This window comes from Microtus ochrogaster, unplaced genomic scaffold (genome assembly GCF_000317375.1).
Source record: "Microtus ochrogaster isolate Prairie Vole_2 unplaced genomic scaffold, MicOch1.0 UNK1, whole genome shotgun sequence".
NCBI classification, from domain to species: domain Eukaryota; kingdom Metazoa; phylum Chordata; class Mammalia; order Rodentia; family Cricetidae; genus Microtus; species Microtus ochrogaster.
In genome coordinates, this window is record NW_004949099.1 from 32,766,420 (window position 1) to 32,785,385 (window position 18,966).

Here is an 18,966-nt window from a genome sequence, read left to right on the forward strand (position 1 = left end):
TGTCCTGGAACTAGCTCTTGTAGACCAGGCTGGTCTCGAACTCACAGAGATCTGCCTGCCTCTGCCTCCCAAGTGCTGGAATTAAAGGCGTGCGCCACCACCGCCGGCGTTACACTTTTATTTTCATAAGTGAACTTGTTCATGATTTGGGAGTATTTTTGATGTTCATTTGCCCATCTGTTTATCTCGTATAATCTCCCAAGTAAGGACACTTGGGCTCTTATTTTTGTTGGCACTGGCCAGTCATCTCGCCCTGCCTCCTGCTTTCATGGTTGAGAAGCTGTACTGTCAACTCAAGCTGATTAGGGGAGGGTCTTAACATTTTACGTGGGTAGATTTTACAGGGGCTGATTCTGTGCATAATTTCTAGCTTGCTGTATGAATGCTGGAGAAGCTTTAGAACTTGTTAAACTATGACTTAAGTGTGGCTACTTTTATAGATGTTTCTGAGTGTTCAAAGAGAATGTGTCTTTTGCCGTTTATCGAAAAGTCTATAAATAACACCTCTTAATTGTGTCATTTAGATGGTCTTTTGCCTATGCCAAGCTATTATTTTTTATAAATAGTATATTCAGCCACTCACCATTATGTAATTGCTTCCTCCTTGTGTCCCATTACTATATGTATTTCCAAAGAATATTGTTAAGCTTACATTGTTTGTAATTATTATATATCATTGGTTGACTAAACCTTTTATCAGCATTGAATCCTTCTCGTTTTGTTTAATGCTTCTTTCCTGGAATTTCACTTCTACTGATGCTGCGACTGCATTGCTGGTGCTCCCCATTTCCCACCTCTTAGTCCTCTTTGGGTCATTTCGTTTTACTGTCTATCACACATGTTCTAGAGTTAGAATTCTTTCTTATAGGGTTTCTCTGTGTAACAGCCTTGCTTGTCCTGGAACTTGCTTTGTAGACCAGGCAGGCCTCAAACTCACAGTAATCTGCCTGCCTCTGCCTCCTGAGTGTTGGAACTAAAAGGTATGTGCCACCATGTCTGGCTAGTGTGAGGCTGGAAAAGATTCCATTTTTATGCTGGGACTTTGTGGGAACTTGAACTTCACCCCCACCCTGGAGAAAAGTCGGGGATCGCTAGCCCCCTTTTAGGGGAAGTATTAGCTATTGGGAAAACCCAAGCTACAGAAAACTTCTGACAAGATGCTGACTACCTAACTTCCCTTATTGGTAGATAACTCTCCAGGCAGACCCTATGTTAGTAAAGGGTCAGCAGATGTCTGGAGGACATAACCAGGAGGGCTGTTGCTATCCCCCTTAGATACTAATAGCCTATCAGGAACTAACAGCTGAGCTTACCTCACCTTTAGCCAATTGTGATACAGGATAAGGAATTTCGTATTTTGAGACTGTAATCTTGTGACTGCTTTGTGGCTTTTATCTTTATAAACCCCGTATAGTAGTGGACGGGATCCTTCTCCCTCCTTCTGCTGTGTCAGACTGTGAGGCAGAGGACCTGTGCTAGCCCGTACTTAATAAAAAAAAAAAAACAACCCTGCTTTTGCATTCGGAAGAGTGGCTCCGTGGTGGTCTTCTTGGGGGGTCCTAGGACTCAGGCACACTAGCACCCGCAGTAGAGTATCAATCTTTGAAAACTGTGATTGTTCGATCATATTAATTGTACAAATGAATAGGTTTCACCATGAAATTTCTATATATGTGTGCATCATGCCTGACTTTTTTAAAAAAAGAATTTAAAAATTATTTTTTGGGGTATGTGTGTGCTGTAGCACATGTGTGGTCAAAGAAGAGCTTGGAGGAGTCCGTTTTCCCTTCTTCCGTGTGGGTCCTGGGGGACTGAGCTGAGGTTGTCAGTCTTGCCAGCAAGCACCTTTATCCACTCAGCCATTTTGCTGGTTCTAATGCTTGGTTTTTAATGTAAAATTTTAACAAGCTTAATTTTTAATATCCTTGTATTGTCATTCTTCTTCCCTTTTATTTTATTCACCTAATTTTTTCTTTATTCAAAACCACTTTTGCCCTTCCTTCTGCTAAACCATTGACGTTTCCCTTGTCCAGTGTTTCGACCTAGTGGTTTGCTTTCAGGCAGTGCTGGGAATCCAACCCAGGGCTTGGGTTTGTCAGGTAAGCACCGCACCAGTGAGCTACGCATCTGCTCCCCTCCCCTTGCTTTGAGATGCACTTTCAGTGTCCGTGTATCTAGCTGCTAACTTTCCATATTTAACACATATGTTTACCAGCCCTTTCCTCCCAGACACAGAAAGTCTCATCTACTGAGATGGCCACAAGGTTTTTGTTCATTTTGTTAATGTGTTGTATCACACTTCTTGATTTGCATGTGGAGGACCCAATTACACTCCAGGTTTAAATTCCACCTGTACACAATGACTGATGCTTTTATTGTATTGTTCAATTCAGTCTGCTAGGATTCTGTTGAGGATTCTTTTGTATTTTTGTTAACTAAGGATATCGGTCTATGGCAGTGATTCTCAACCTGTAAGCCACAACCCCTTGGGGGTTTTAAGACCATCAGAAAACACAAATATTTACATTACAATTCATAACACTAGCAAAATTACAGTTTTACAATTTAATTTTATGATTGGGGGGTCACCACAACATGAGGGATTGAACCAAAGGGTCGAGGCATCAGGAACGCTGAAGTCACTGGTCTCTAGTTTCCTTTTCTTGTAGTATCTTTGTACAGCTAGCCTAAACAAACAAACAAACAAACAAGCCAGCTTGGGAGGATTTCCCTTTCTGCAATATTTTTATAGGTTGGGAATCTTTAAGATTTTTTTTTTTAATTGGCATCCTAAGAAGTCAGTATAAACGATCGGTTAAGGATTTGGAGATAAGACAGAGAGAGGGCATTGCCATGTAACCCACACTGGCTTTGAACTCACGGTGCCCCTGCTCCAGCCTTCTGAGTTCTGAGTATACAGACATGAGCCACCAGCCCTGTCAACCCAGTCTGCCCTTGGTAAACCCTTTCAAACTGAAGACTTGCTTCCTTTGGAAATTTCATTTGATCACTCTCTTTGACTCTTTTGCTCTTGTCTGGAGCTTCTATTTCTACCTCTCATCTCTTTGTCTTACTCTTTATTTCGTACCTTATTTTCCTTTGTGCTTTGGCTATGTAGTAAAGGAACCTTAGTAGATATTTAAGCTCATCAATACGTGTTTAGATGTATCCTTTCTGCTACATGTCTCATCTATTTAGAAATATTTTAGAAAGGAAAAATATTTAACCTCTGTATTTTCTCTTCCTTCTTTGCTCTGTTTAGTAATGGCTGCTGTTGCTGTTTCTTCTAATTTAACAGAAGGGTCCGTCTTTAGTCACCTTAACAATGGGAACTGCATTTAATTTAAAATCTTTAGGATCTGGTCCCTCCTCCCTCCTCTCTGTGTGCTCATTTATTTGTGACTTGATCACGACACAGACACCTCTCTTTCCTGATGTTGGCTTTCTCAAATATTTTGGGATTACTGTCAGTTGCTCTTTGTGACTGTGACCCCAGCTCTCTGGATAAAGTCCTTATGTGAGTTCTCTGGGGACCAAAGGCAAGGCACTCTGAGGGGCCTGGGGGATAGCTTCTCTCTGTGGGCAGGTTCCCTGAGTGAGATAAAGCACCCTGCTGGATCTTTCAGATTGCCAAGCCCTGGGGTGACGCTGTCACACCTTAGGAACACAGAAGAGCTTCCCCAGAATGCAAGCCCCAGAGGGGTCAGTTCAAGCAGTGGCCCAGATCTCTCCAGTCCTTGTATCCGTTGACTCTCAGGTTGGAGAAGCTCCAGGCTGCTCTCACCCCCTCCCTGGTCTCAAACTGTCTGGAAACCTGCTCTTCTCGTCTCATTCTTTGGTGAACTGAACCCTATCTGCTTTCTTCCACTTAGAAGTTCCTCAATACTCCCAGTTCACCTGCAGCTTCTCTCATTTTCCCTTTTCCATCTTCAGCAGTGTTATGGGTTTATTCTTCGAAAAGGCATTTTCTGCCGTTAAGAACTTTAGAAAAGAGGGAGAGGTCAGTGGCCAGCCTGAGGTCTGTGACCATTTCCTGCATCTGAGTGTGGCATAAGCTTGCCATTGTGAAACAGCAGACGTATAACAAGCAGCTTTGTTCTGACGGCATGTGAGGTGGGAGGCAGTGACATCAGGCGGATAGGAAGGAGACCCATGGTTTTGAGAAGTGCATTTTGAGCAGTAATAAACTTGGGTGTGGGATCAGGTTCCATAGATGTTGGAGGGAGGCAATGCCAGCTGACAACCCTCTTCCCCCATGTGCTCTGGAAAAGCATTTGCCTCAGAGACAAGAGAAATCGTCTCATCTTCCAGTCTGGGACTAGACAGAGTCTCAGTGTGTGACGTCATGCAAAACAGGAAAGTGTGAAGATGGAAGCAGATAAGGGGACCATGGCGAGCCAGGAGAACAAGAAGATGGTGGTATAAGAGATGAATTCTGGGCAGCATAAGGAAACTACCTTCTCGGCCATACCTGGGGTGGCAGGTTTGCAGGAAGTACGGTGTCTAAAGGATGCTTTGGTGAATGTATTGTCAGAGAAAGGAGATATATTAATCAAGGTCAGTGTGTTGCGGCTTGCCTGTGCCCTAGTCCAGATGATGAGCCACCATGCTTCTGGTGTTTTACTCCGACCCCCTAATGGCTGGGGTAGGGGACTCCCAGAAAATGTGTGTGGTGCCCTGTGGCTACACATAGAAAATTGGTGTAAATGACAGTGTGAGGGGAGGAGAGGCCATTCTTTTCCTGAGGCTCTCCCGGGGATGGACTACCGTCCTGGAAGTGTGCATGTGTGCCCTACGTCATCAGAGACCCACCTGAAGAGCAGGAGCACAGCCTGGGGAAACGTCTGGAAGTTGTTGTTCCGATTGATCTCTGTGGTGTCATTCAGGGCGATCTTTCCAAACACCTGAAGAAAGAGGCACTCAGGGACCAGAGAAGGACAGTGCGCTCATCTCCAGCCACCATCTAACAGCCTCTCTGGGCCTACCGGGCCAAGCAGCAGACACCTGCGGTCCCCTGAGCCCTGGAGTCAGCTCCAGCACTGACAGCTTTAGGAAGAATTGTACCCTCAGGAAAAGGTCTCCCACCCAGGGGAAGCTGGAGGCAGTAAATGTATGCTGAGACCAGGGTGCTCAGGGTAGGAACCAGGGCTCACTGCCTTCTTGCCTTCACTACTCCAGATACCCAAATACACAGCTGATTCTTGGATTCTGCGCAGTTATGGAATGGGCTTGGACAAGCTTCGTTCATTCCTAATGCCAGAGGTCTGCTTGTGTTCTTCCTGGCCCTCTGAGGCCATGCTTCTCTGAGAAGCCACCAGTACTCTCTCCCTGTATCTGCTGTCAGTACATCCTTTTTTTTTTCCCTTTAAAGTGCAGAAGACTTTTCCTCTCAGGAACTTTCAGGGATTTTGTGCAGGGAGCTGCTAAGTGAATATCCTGGCTAGCATACATGCTTGGCTGGGGAGGCACTGCCTTACAGAAAGACTCAGTTGGAGCCTTGAAGGGGTGGGGGACTCTGGGTGAGGGAACAGAGCAAGTACAGCAGGCCCCTGGGAAGGAGGCTTCTGAAGAGGGCTGCATGTTTGGAGGGCAGTGCTTTTTCTTCTTTTCTCACTCCAAATCGGGCACATCCAGCGTGAACAAAGCAGAGGATGCTGGTGGGACACCCCCACTTTCTGCTGTCTCTGGTGGGAGGCTATTCTCTCTTGAGGCCCACTGCTTAATTTATGAGTGTCTCCCCACTGCAGAACCCAAGCTAGTACTGTAAGAAGGAGGGACCGCTGTGCTGTTTCTTGCCCATGGCCTACAGCACATAATTGTATTGGGGGAAGTTTCGCTCTTTGGAGGTTGAGTGACAGGCAGGGACAAAAGTCAGAAGAGAAGAAGGAATTGGGAAGGAGCTACCATGCTGGGGGCTGGGAAGAGACCAAGGAGGCGGAGTTTCTCATACCTGCATCCCAATCACTGCATAGATAAAGAACAGCATCACGATCAGAAGGGCCACATAGGGCAGGGCCTAGAAGGAAGCACACAGCGACCATGAGACCCAGGGGTTCAGGCCAGCAGGATCTTTTCCCAGAAAGCATTGCATTCCCAGTTCCACAGCAATCAGCTGCTGTTTAGCTTAGAGAAAACTGAGTACCAGGGAGAGAACCTGAGAGGTGGGCTCTGGCTTGCCATATCAGCAGTCTGTCTGTCCATCTGTCTGTCTATCTATATCATCTATTTATATATCTATCAATAATCTGTCTCTATTTATCAATCAATCAATGTATCTATCAATAATCACTATCTACCTATTAATATATCTATCAATAATCATCTATTCTCCCTCTCCCTCCCTCCCTCCCTCCCTCCCCCCCCCCCCCCCCCCCCCCCTCTCTCTCTCTCACACACACACACACACACACACACACACACACACACACCCACACACACACCTATGTATTCCTCTATCTGTTGGGAATGGAGCTGAGGGCCTCTACTACTGAGCCCTGGTCCCAGCCCACAGTTTGGTTTTAAAAGCACACTTCAGAATAATGGAGGTAGTGCCATATTGTTTTCTGAGAACAATCAATGAACACTCCTCCTCAGATTACAGTTATGTATTTGCACAAAGAAGGAAGGGGTGATAGAAATTACCCCCAAAGACCACTGTAGTCACCAGGAAAAAGCAGGAAGGAGGCAGCTTATACCCCGTCTTGATCCAGTTACTTTCATAGAAATGAGCAGTCAGCACCATTGCCAAGAAAACAGTTAATAAGGAGAAATGTAAAATGCTCCCCTCTCTTCCCAGCTCTACAGCTTAACACAATATTTAAGTTCTCTGGACCTGTTTCCTGATCTGAATGAGGAAGAATGCACAACCCTTCTACCTGGCAGGGGTGTGACATTTGAAGGGTGTAAGGCTTGTGCAATGCATGACACAATAGTGCATACACAATCGGGTTCACACATTTATTCATTCAGTCTCTCCCCTAAACAGAGCCATGGCCACTTGGGAGGAGGCACCATGGGTCTCAATGCCTTTTGAGGGATCACGGAAACCTGGCTTTCCGGCTTAGGAACGATGTTGCCCATGCACCACTAGATGGCACCAAGAGATCACACGATTTTTTTCACGTGTGGTGGGCTCTCTTGCTCACTGATCAAGTCCCTTTCTTCAAGGTCACCCCAGCTACTTCTCATTACAAGGAAATGTTGGGGTGTCTCAGGGGCCAAGGCAAGATAACCCTTGCATCTTATCCCATTAGGGCCAAGGATTCAAATCCTTAGAATCCCCCTCCCCCTTCACCTTGACCTGAGAAGGCTCTTGGGGTGGGGGTGAGGAGCACCAGTTTCTCATTAGGGGTCGAGAAGCCAGTGGGGTGGGGCATGGCTGGAAGAACTCTGGGTCTGTGTGCAGCTGGGCTAGACTTGAGGTCATCCCTCAGAGAGCTTTGGGTGGCACTGTCCGCAGAGTTGCGAGTTTGAAAGGGGACTCCAAACAGGGCAGGCAAGTCACCACCCCAAGACAACTGTCCCCTGGGTACAGTCGCAACTCTGAGCACATCTGGATGGAGACAGACTCCATGCCCAATTTGGACTTGCGCTGTCAAGGGCAGGAGACACGGCCTAGATGCAGGGTCTAGGGAAGTCTAAGAGTGGCTGCATGGGAAGAGAAGCTGGCTTTTGTGTGGTGTCTGGGAAGCACAGCTAGGAATTCCTACAGATCTTTCCCAGGGGTCCAAGTGCCCTAAGGGCTGTGCTTCTCATGAACTTTGCACTTACAGGACTGCACTTTTTTTTCTAGTAAATTCTGCGTTTTTTTCTAATAAATTCTTTGGAATGTGTTGAGTCCTGGAATTTGGAATCACAGGTCTACCTGCATCCTCTCTCCCTTCAGAACGAGGAAAGCCAGGTGCTATCACATTGCCATGTCACACTCACTGGGTCACTTAGACCAGTGTGAGAACCGGCACCAGCCAACCCTGGGCCCCACATGCTGTTTCTTTCCTGGTCTGCCCTTTGTGGGGAGCCCTAGGGAAAGTAACAGGGGAGCACTAGGTCACTCCCCTTCCTGGGAGTAGTGGAGGAGGAGGGGCATGGCTACCTGGAAGGATTTGATGAATGTCCACAGCAGGGTCCGGATGCCTTCCCCTCGGCTCAGCAGCTTCACCAGGCGCATGACCCGGAAGAGGCGGAAGAAGGTGATGGAGATGCGGGAATTCTCCTCTGCGCTCTAGAACCCGTTGGCAATAGGGGGGTGCAGTTAACACAGCAAGAAGGCGGGGCAGGAAGGGATCCTCTGAGAAACAGCCATTGGTTGAGAGGAGGCAGGCCAGGGTGGGGTCAGCTGCACTAGACTCTACCCTTAGGTTCCTTTCCAGGTCGGCAGCCTATCCCAAGGTGTCTGCTAAGACAGCCTGGGCTCATGGCCTTGTTTTCCTATCCTCCTCTTTCCCATAATTCCTAGTTCTTTAACTATTACAAGCCGTGGCATCTGGGCCCAGAGCCACTGCCCTAGAGGCTCCTGCCCTCCCGTGAAGGGAGAAAGCAGCCCAGCGGCTCCTAGTTTGTCAATTGGGATTTTGCCGTGTAGGACTGGACCGCTGCTCTATCGGGAGGAGGCTGGATGGTGATGGCGTCTCTCCCAGCTGCCTGAAATTGCCTCTGAGCATCCAAGGCATGCTCAGATCTCTCTTCTCCCGGTCACCACTTTCTACTTCCCGTGGTCCTGCCCTAAAAGCCTGCTGCGGAATGGTGGTAGTGGGTTGCTGTGTTATAATGGGGGGATCACAGTCCCGTGCCTCTGGAGTTGCTGCCCTTTTCATGGTCCTTGACATATGGCCTCAGTGGCTGTGACCTTCCCTAGAGGTCCAGTCTGGAAGGACTGGCGATGCCAGGAGGACAAGGCAGGAGAGGCATCCTGTGCACCAAGTCCCCGAAAAGGCTGAGCCTGGTACATGGCCACTGTGGGGTGCCACCCAGTGTACCTGTTGCATGGTCTTAGACAGAGAGAAAGAGACAGAGGCAGCATTGAGGTTAGGGGCAGCTGAGGTGGGCACAGAATTTCTGAGCTGCTGGGAATCTATGGCTACAGGTTTACGACTGCCTTCTTAGCCTGGAGGAGCTTGAAGGTGTGGACACATGCCTAGCCAGGCCTCTGGTGTTTTGCCCCCATACCTGAGAACAAGAACTGATTATGCCCTTGGCCCTCCTGCTTATGTGACTGGCTGTGCTCCAAAGCTCCAAGAGCTCCTGGGAGCCCTTCTGCCTTTCCCAAAGCTAGTGCAGCCTACCCAGCCCTGCTGGCAGCAGCACCCGGAGAGAAAGGACCCTAGAATTTCCTGTTATGGCTCCCATCCCAGGTCCCCCTTGAAGGAGGGGTCTTACGTTGCTTGTTCTCCTGTCTCAGCCCTTTAACTTGCTGTACTTGACAGTGTTTCTAGCTCAGTCCCTCGCTGACAGCACCACACCTATATGTACCCTGGACCATTCTTTAGCGCTAAAGCCCTAGGGGTCTACAAACCATTTAGTTCTTCCTCTATGGCCTTCTGGACCATCTCTGAGTTCAAGACAGTTTATCTCAGGTCTGTCGGGAGGGGTGCATGTAATGGACTTTAGGGATATGCCAGGAATATGCAACAGGCTGGAGCGATGAGATATTCAACCTTCATGTCAATGACCACCCACCAAGGGAGGCAGCAATGTGGGGTAGATTTTCTAGATCAGCCCTACCCTCCATACTAGAAGGGCTCTGAAGAAAGCAAGGCAGAGGGTTCTGGTTTATAGACCCTCCAGACAGGACAAGAACCAAAACATTTCTTATATCTTAAAATTGGAGGTACCCCAATTGCTATTAAGATGCTAGCCCGCCAGGCAATGCACAGACTCACAGGTACAGGGAACTCCTAAGGCCTGCGATGTGGGCTGCTGGTCCTACCCAGAAGTCTTTGGCTCCCTCTCCCTCTGCATCTGTTTGCCTCCTCTACGTTCTGTTTTCTGTCCTCAGAAGGAGGTTTGCTCCTTAGAGAATCCTACCAGGAGCTCAGAGCTTTTTGCCACCTGTCAGTTCTACCATGTTCAAGAAAGGGGGAAAAAAACACCCACAACAAAACAAAACACAGCAGAACAGAACCAACTTAAGGGACTTCAGTTGTGGGTGTCAACCATTTTAAAGCTGGTGTCGCTGGGACAACTGGGTCTGATGAGTTAAAAAACAAAACGAGAATTTCCTAGGTAGCCTTTTGGCCAGTGTGGGCTGCCATGGGGATCGCCACAACACTCCCCATGTATCTCTCACGGGTTTGGAGAATGATTAGCCTGGCTTGAAAGGTGTGACGGAGCTCTTAGGGGAAGCCATTTCAAGGAGCTTCAAGGTCATATCACTCAGACAAAAGAAATGTTACTTCTCCTACAGAAAAGTGGTTCTAGCACAAATGGAATGGACCTGAGGGACTTGGAAAAATACAAGACTAAAGCTTAGGGTTACAGTAGAGAGACTGCTGGGCCAACCCTGTGCCACGGCAAATCCCAGCTTGTGCCTCTCACACAGCCTTCCACACAAAGCCCAGGAGAGGCTGGTGGTTCCAGCGCTGGTTAGAACTGCCTTTCCCTCTAGCTAGACCTCACCCTGCTTTTGTCTTCTCCCCGGAACCCTCATCACAGTTCTCAGAAGCATCCATCACAAATTCCCATGTGAGATGAAACACAGAGTCCTTGGGATGTTTAACAGGAAATAGCAAGGGTCCAGTTCTCTCCCAGTGGATCACGGTGACTCACCACCCAAAGGAAGCTTGGGGAAGTAGAGGAACACCACTGTACACACACCCTCGCACAGCTCGCGTGAGCACAGGCAGGTAAGGCACACAATGGACATGGTGGCCACATGCAATGGGAGCTGGGCTGGGCTCCCAGGGCTCTGGAAGTTGGGGTGGATAAGAAGTGGTGGCTAGAGGGGGGGGCACAGAAGCTGGGAGTGTGGTCTGGAGGGGTTGTTCTTACCATAGAGGGAGAGCATTGAGTATGTTCAGCTGGCTTTAAAGAAAGGCAGACAGAGATAAGCTGTAATGAGTCTCCAACGAAGAGCCTGGTATTCTAGGTCTTGGCTAACAGAGGAACAACACAGTGGTAGGAGAGGGCATAAGGAAACAAGTGAAAGAAATACACAAGCATGGGCCTGGCAGGGTGAGGGACACCAGTGAGAATATGGGCTGTGTGTCACTAGGCCATGTGGTCAACAAGGACCCACAAGAGCCTCCTGTCCTATTCAGTCACCACCTGTGGCTATGAGGGAACTAACTCAGCTCCCAGTACAGAGGAGGAGGGGAGGTCTCCCAGATTTGTGGGTGGAGATCAAGTTTGTTTGTTTGTTTATTTATTTTGTTTTCAGGTAGTCTGTTTAAAGTGAATTCGACTCAGGCTGGACACGAGCTTGCTTAGAGCTCAGTTCAGATTAGCAATGTGGGGCCCTTGGCCATTGACATGGGAGTAGGTTGAACTTCTTTTTAATCCCGAAGGCCCGGTACACAATTTAGGATGTCACCAATAGTGCCCCAAGTTGTTGTTTTCCAGGGTTAGATTGCTGAATTTGTTTGGGGGGGGCAGGCGCTCACAGGGAGCACCTAAGGTCCCTCCTCTCCCAGTTTCCCTAGTAATTTTCACAGGGAGCTACCCCCACACTGGGCTCTAGCATACAACAGTCATACCTGGCTGATCTCAGCCACTGGGGCTTGGAGCCTAGGCCTTCATTATCTACTTTCAGATGTTGCCCATGTTTGTTTTCAAGGTGCACAAACAAGGAAAGACGTAATAGGATGTTTGAAGGAAAGAACTGTTCATAATCAGATACCTTCTTGAAGTATGAAAATAACTTCTTGGTAACATAGTTCTTACCAATTAATTAAAAAAAATTTTCCCATAGAGTTGGTTTTGATGGTTTGGAAGGAGGGTAGAGTGAGTTGGGGTGGTGTAGGGTGGGGTGGAAGGGCCTTCTCTAGTCATTTACAGAACATGTTCTTTGTCTGCGAGGATTGCCAGCTGCCTGGCCAGTCTACATGTCTAGAGGGGATGGATCAGTAGGATTTGGCTACTGGGTTGGTAGGAGACACAGAAACAGATGGACAGACATACACACTCACACAGACAGGCCATTCCTTGTCCATGCACCCAAGCCTCTCTTCCACCAGCATGAGGCAGCTGCCATGATGGCCAACCCTATGTCTCTTAGTGCATCTTTTTGCCCTCCCCTGCCCTGGCAGGTTGGTCCAGTGCTTTTGCCCATGGATTACTAGATAGAGTTCTGTGTCTGGCAATTTGGCAGTGGAAAGGGAGAGCCATATGGAGGTGATGTGCTCTGTAGACACTCTGGGATACTGCTTCGCTCCGAGGGACACCCTAATGTCATCACAGCTACCTGTCACTTTCAAGGACCTTGGGTCAGCCTTTAAAGGACTTCTAGACCAATCTCAACCTACATAAGAACAAAATGGAGGCAATTTAGAAAATTTGCCAGCTCAGCTGGCCCTACTAAAGCAGCCTCAAGCCATTGCAAAGAAATAACTGGTTTATTTTACCACTTGAACACTGGGGATCCCTCATTGGAGGACTTTAAAGATTCATTTGCCATGGCCACCTTCCCTCCTGATGCTTTTCCTTGGCCTTTTGTTGATTAAAATATCATCTACTAAGGGGAGGGAGGGGGAACTGGGGTTGGTATGCAAAATGAAAAAAATTTAAATAAAAAAAGAGAAAAAGAGGTCATTTACTTAATTTATATTTTACATCAAAATTTAGGCTTAGATCTGATTACTTCTCTGGTATTTTATTGTTTTAGTATCAGGCCTTAGCTTGATAGTCCTCAGGTCATGTCTTATAGCAGAAGACAAGATTGCGGAGCAGCTTGGGGATGAGGGTTAAGATCTGGGTCTTATGCTTCCCAGCCCAGGTAATGACAACTTTGTAAAACAGGGTGAGAAACTATGGGATAACTTTTCTTGAGCCTTAAAGCCACACTACTCAGAAGGCTTTTGTTTGCCTGGAGTAATGTCTCCTTCGCATTGCCCACACACTGTGCTTACATGGTCTCAGAAAACAGGCAGGACGCAATCACGGAGTGAGCTCTGCATGGGAAGAAGCCTAGGCAGGCCAGATGGTGATCCCTAAACCACCTCATGCCATCACCCGGGTCTTCAGGACCCTCGGAGCTGTAAGTGAAAACCCTCTGTTGTGCTACACAGGGGGCGTGGAACCACTGCCACAGGATGCCCATGCAAAGCAGTTTAAGCCTACGGTCACATCTGTTTTGTTTGCTACTGTGTGAGTTCCTCATATTTGTAGGGGTGGACACATAGTAGGCAGTGGTCTCCATGCACAGGCTTTTCTCCATTGTAGCAAGGAACTGGAGGCAGGGAAGGAGCTGACAGGCTCCATTATCAGGGAGCCAGGAAGGAACCATTGATAACCGGAAGTTGTGCCTTGGGGTCTATGGTGGAAAGATGCTGTGGGGGAAAGGCAGCACCGAGGATGGCAGTGAGGGAGACCTGGAGCTAGCACCATAACCCATCCTTCCCTGAAACTGACCCCAACTCCTGTGTCCTCTGCCTGTTCTGTCTCCTTGTCTCTTGTCCCTGTTGATTTGGCCAATGCATGTGATGGGCATTCCATCTCCATGCCTGCTCTCCCTAGAGTCTCTCTCCTGCTTCTGCCCCTGTGAGGTCCCCACACAGTGCTTTGTCTGAGCATTCCAGGAGTATCCAACATCCTTTGGCTGAGCATCAGCACAGGGAAGCTGTTTAGCAGGTCCATAAAGGTCAGTTGCAGAAAGTACCAGAAGAGGGCCCATGAGTGGCAGAAGCCACCAATGCCTACATTTAGTGTTGCTATGCTGATGCCATCTCAATACACGGCCATAGCTCTGTGGGAGTGTAAGAGCTGATTGACAGGGATGGCTTGAATCGTAGACTTGTCACCATTTAGCTGGAAGACTTTGGACCAATTGCTTGCCTTGCGTATGCCTAGATTTCACATGTGCAGGGGGTCCTGCGGTCTCGATTCAATCATGCGTCACACAGTTGTCCTGATGACCGACATTGTCAAGGACAAGATCTCATGTTGCCCCTTTTCCCTTTTCCTCCTCATCAGCCAAGCTCACAGAAAATGACCTTAATCCTTAATTTATTTTCCTGCTCTGGTCATTTCTCTCGTCCAGCACACTGCATCTAGTCACCCTTCCATATTTCTTCCCCTTAACTTGCCTAGAATCCCCCAAGGGTTGATGTTCTTTCCCCAGGACCTCTTCTGAGTGCCTGCAGCTCTCCCTGGAGGGCTCACTCTTGTCCCTGCCTCTGTTTAGTCCCACATGAGCCACACTGGAGTCCAGACAGAGCTGAGTACTTTGAGAGCCTGGGAGCCCAGGAAAGCAACAAGGAACGCTTACCTCACCATACTGGAATCACAGAGGCCAAGAGCTACAGGAGACTCTCAGGCCTCTCAATCCAACTCCTACCACATTCAAATAAATGGAGGCCCAGGGACCTGGACTGATTGCTCTGAGGTACCTGGTTCCTGGAGCCTAGGCTAGAAATATAATCATGGCTTCTTAATAGATAATTTGAAAATGGTTTTCCACATCCATAATGTAAGAAATGAGGTCTTCTAGCACTTTCTGTTGTTCAAAGTCCTTTCGGAGGCAGCACAAAAACAGTGCTCAGAAAGGCTGTTGGTCACATCCCCAAACTGATTCTCATCTGGGATATCAGGGAGCACTCTGAGGAGGATGCTATCAGAACTTCCATGGACGACCATGGAACACTTCTAGAAGGTGTGATTTCATATCCCCGGACTGGAGAAGCTCAAGGCTTCACCAGAGTGAGTGGAGTCACACCACGCTTTGACCCTACAGGGGTTATAAAGGCAGAACAGGGGAGATTTAGGTGGAGGCCTGGGTCAGAGACATAGTGGGGGCTAGGAGCAGAGCTTGGAAACATCCTGCCGTGGTCAGGAGGATGCCCTTCTGAATCTTCAGAGCTCAAAACTGAGAATAAAAAGGACTATCAATACAAAATGGCTCTGAACACAAAGGTGCCCACCTATTCATGCCAGGTGCCTCTGACCTGCCCTCTTTGAACCTTCTTGCCCTTGACTGCTTTCTCGGTAGGAAGCAAACCATGCAAGTAGAGCCTTTTTTGACTCAGGTGTATCCTGGGTGACTGAAGAAGTGCCTACCCATAGAAACAGACTATGAGCATACAGAGTTGAGTGGGTGCTGATCCCTGGAACTAATGAAAAGTACATTTCCTGAGAGGGAAGGACACTCACCCGGGGAAGATGGATTTAAATATGCAAAACACTCATAAGGACATTAGGGTGAATGAGAGATTCTGTGAGAGGACAACAGCTAGCCATGTCCCAAAGGAGCCTGACGTGATGGGCTTCAGGTGAAAGGCCATCATGGATAGCTTCTGGATAGAACAGGTGCGTGGGAATCTTTGCTTGCGATAACGGGTTGTGTCTAGAGAAATATGGGAAGGCCTGGCGCAGGTGTTAGCGATGCAGGATTTCCTGAGTTTTCCCCCAAGGTCATAAGAAAATCCTGACTCTGCAACTGGTCTCTGTCACCTAGTGGCAGAGGCAGGTGAGCAGGGTGCTCGTCACCTAGCGGCAGAGGCAGGTGAGCAGGGTGCTCGTCACCTAGTGGCAGAGGCAGGTGAGCAGGGTGCTCGTCACCTAATGGCAGAGGCAGGTGAGCAGGGTGTTATCATGCAGCTATCCTACTGGTTGCTGTTTGGGTGCAGGGTTCTTTGGTAACAAGTGTGGCCACAGGCTTGCCAAGGCTCTGGTCCTGTGGCTGTTGATGGCCTGCACTTTCTCTGATGGCTATACCTGCTGGTCACTTCCATGAGTCTCATTAACAGCAGCTAGAAAAGGGGGCACTCCTGGTGTGTGCGGGCTGTAAGTTATGGGCATACCAAGGAGACAGTCTAGTTAGAGGCAGGGGTTTTGATGTGATTTGTTTGGATGCTTTAGCTTTTATTTCACAGATCTTTATAGTTGACACAGGGCTTTAGGATAGGTGCTGCTATGTGAGCAGACAGCCACACACATATTTTATATAGGGAACTACATATTTGTGTTGTCTTTGTTTTCATCAAGAACAGAAACAGCGATGTTATGGCAGGATGAGAGCTATGGCTTTTGCTAGCAGTCCAAGGACCCCAGCGGGACGCCCAGGGCTGCAATGGGTTTTCTGTCACCATGGGAAGCAGCCGGCTGTCCTTCCCTGTGTTTTCTTACTGCACATCTCTGCATTGATTTCTCTGCCAGCCTGCGCTACTGCCTACATACAGATGGCAGAGCCCATGCCTCAGTCTTTCTTTTTACTGCTCTCTCCGCGGGACCCTCAGGCGGCACAGTGCATGACATCTGTGATCAGCAAAGAGTCTGGCCTTGAGGTTCTGAGACTTGAATAACAACAGGAAAATTAGTTAGGGTTCAGGCGGACTGCATACCGGGAGTCTACTCAGAAAGGAAGTTAGCAGCAGTTGTGGAAGATTGATTTTGCTTTTAATTATCTGAGTTTTTACTTGAAGGAGTCAAACCTAAGGGTTTACATGCATGCATATGTGCACACACACACACACACGTTCATGCGCGCACACAGACACGCACACACATGTGCACACACATGCACACGTGCACACACACACATGCGCACGTGCACACACACACTGAGACAAAGACAAACTCAAGTTCTCAGAGACAGAGGGGCAATTGATGCTGGAGTTACAGAATAGGCGAGGGCATAGGCCAGGGGACAGAGGAAGGGATGTATGGAGAATGTAAAGTCCTCCCTCCTAAGCACGGTGGCTCCATAGAGGAGAATCACACTAGTGAAAGAACATGTCAGGGCCATGTCTTGGGGATGGGCCAGTCTACATGGAGGTAGTGGAACATGTGGGGGAGAGCAAGAGAATTCCAAACATCTACGATCGAGTCCCAGAATCAGGTGCTCTGGGCTGTTATTCAATGGTTCTAACCATCAAAGTTATAGACACACATTATCAAGTCTCTTTCTTACGGAAAACTAATGACAGAAACTAAACAATACATGTTAAGGACTAACAGCAAGAGGACTTGCTTATAGATAAAGAGGACACCCAAACATGCCAGGTAACAAGAAGACATGTGCGAGAACTGTATAGAAGGAGGCAGCTCTGGGGAGGAGAGGGCAGCAGGGCTGGGGTGTGGGGCCTGCCTGAGGCCCGCGGGCCAGGGGCAGGTTATGAAGGGCAAGGGGAAGGAGAGCAGGCAGGTGCACAGTCTATGAACTCTAGGATGAGTTCATATGGATATGAGGCTCTTACATGGATCCTGTTTCCATGGCAACAGAAGGACAAAACCCACCTGGAAGGCTTTCAGTAAATCACCAGCCACCAGGCTCTTTGCTGTTTCCAGAAAAGGGAGGACAAGTAAATCCTAAAAACTAGCAATACTTCTCTCCCTCAGAGTGCCCGGTATGGGATGCTGATGCTTAGTCAAAGCAGACAAGAGTTTGTTCAACGTGAAGACAATCAAGTAGTTCTTGGGAGAGGGTAGGCCATGGCTGACAATGCAGGCAAATTCCTAGCTTCGACTCCGGGTGTTCTGTTTTGCGGGAACACCTTTTGGGAAATTATGGGGATGGAAAACCAACAGGAGGAGAGGCAGAATCTGGAGGTGAAGTTTTGGGTTAGGAAAGGTTTGGGTTCCAGCTCCAGTGGTTGCCCAGAACTCGTAAAGAACCCTTCATTTTCTCACTCCGTCATTTGCGTAGCTGCACCCTCCTATACAGTGTGAGTCATGCCAGGCTGATTATAAAGGGAGAGAGAAAAAGATGCAGCAACCAACACTTAAAAGGAAGTCTTAGTGCGTTCCAAAGGTTAAAAAATAAAATAAAAAGAAATCTCCGAACAATGTGGTAAAAAAAAAATAAGTTTTAAACCAATTAAAACATGAAATAAAAAAATAAGGAGGTGGGGCAGCACAGAAAATAAAAATGAAAGACAAAAATAAAGCAGGGAGAAACAAATGGATGTTAGAGCAGGCGGGGTCAGCTGGGTCACAGACACCATGTACTTACGTGTACCTCGGTGATTGCTATATCAACAATGCTACCCACAACAATCAAGGCATCAAATGTATTCCATGCATCACAGAAATAGTGCTGCATGGGGCAGAAAAGCCAGGAAAGAAAGAAGGGGACAAACCAACAAAAGAGGAGAAAACAAAATAAAGGGAGGGAAATGAAAAAAAAAAGAGGCATGAAAGAAAGGAGAGAAGAGAAAAAAATGAGAAAAGAAAGAGGTTACGTGGGTATATTAAATACTCTTACCACTCTATAGTTCTGGCGGCTCAAACCTGGGCAACCTGGTTTTCGCAGGATCGAGAGGCCTGACAAAAGCTAGGTTAGTTCCGAGGTGGGTGGGCGACAGCCACCCGGAAGGCAGCCAGTGTTGGCCCAACCAGTGTGCAGCCTGTTCCCTCCGCTCAGATCTGCGCCCTTGGGCCCAGCGCAGCCAGGACAAGTGGGAAAAAAAGGAGAAGAGATTTCTGCTTTTTTTCCCCTACAAGACGACGGCAGGTTCAATAAAAAGCATGACTGGAGGTGGGTAAAATCAGAAATTAAAAAAAAAAACAACAACATAAAAAGAGGTGAACAAAGAGAGAGAGAGGAAGTAGGAGAGGTGGAAGGACTTGGGTCCCTGGGGAGGGCAGAGCGATACTCACATTAGTCTCACTGAGAATGACATCAATTATGCTCCCAATCACGATGAGGAAGTCAAAAACATTCCAGGGATCACTAAAGTAACCCTACATGAGGGAGGGGCAGGCAGGATGGGGATTAAAAAGGAATATTAGACAGACAAGAACAGAGTAACATCACCATCAGAATCACTGTCCAGGCACCTGAGTGTTGCTGTTAGGGGTTCCGAACATCAGCATCTG

At 48.0% G+C, this 18,966-nt stretch overlaps 1 protein-coding gene across 7 annotated transcripts in view; it reads right to left on the reverse strand.

Annotated features, from left to right (window-relative positions):
- Cacna1c (calcium voltage-gated channel subunit alpha1 C) overlaps positions 1 to 18,966 on the reverse strand; it is a 562,276-nt gene that overhangs the window by 37,591 nt on the left and 505,719 nt on the right. For 2 of the 7 annotated variants that reach the window (XM_026788223.1, XM_026788221.1), the window contains 6 exons: positions 18,748 to 18,831; positions 18,101 to 18,184; positions 10,987 to 11,019; positions 8,093 to 8,221; positions 5,951 to 6,016; positions 4,813 to 4,904 (listed from right to left, as the gene is read on the reverse strand). In XM_026788223.1, the coding sequence (XP_026644024.1) occupies positions 4,813 to 4,904; positions 5,951 to 6,016; positions 8,093 to 8,221; positions 10,987 to 11,019; positions 18,101 to 18,184; positions 18,748 to 18,831 (488 nt within the window). The remainder of the gene's footprint in view (positions 1 to 4,812; positions 4,905 to 5,950; positions 6,017 to 8,092; positions 8,222 to 10,986; positions 11,020 to 18,100; positions 18,185 to 18,747; positions 18,832 to 18,966) is intronic. The other 5 variants (XM_013352952.2, XM_026788224.1, XM_026788222.1 and 2 more) reach the window with 4 other exon arrangements.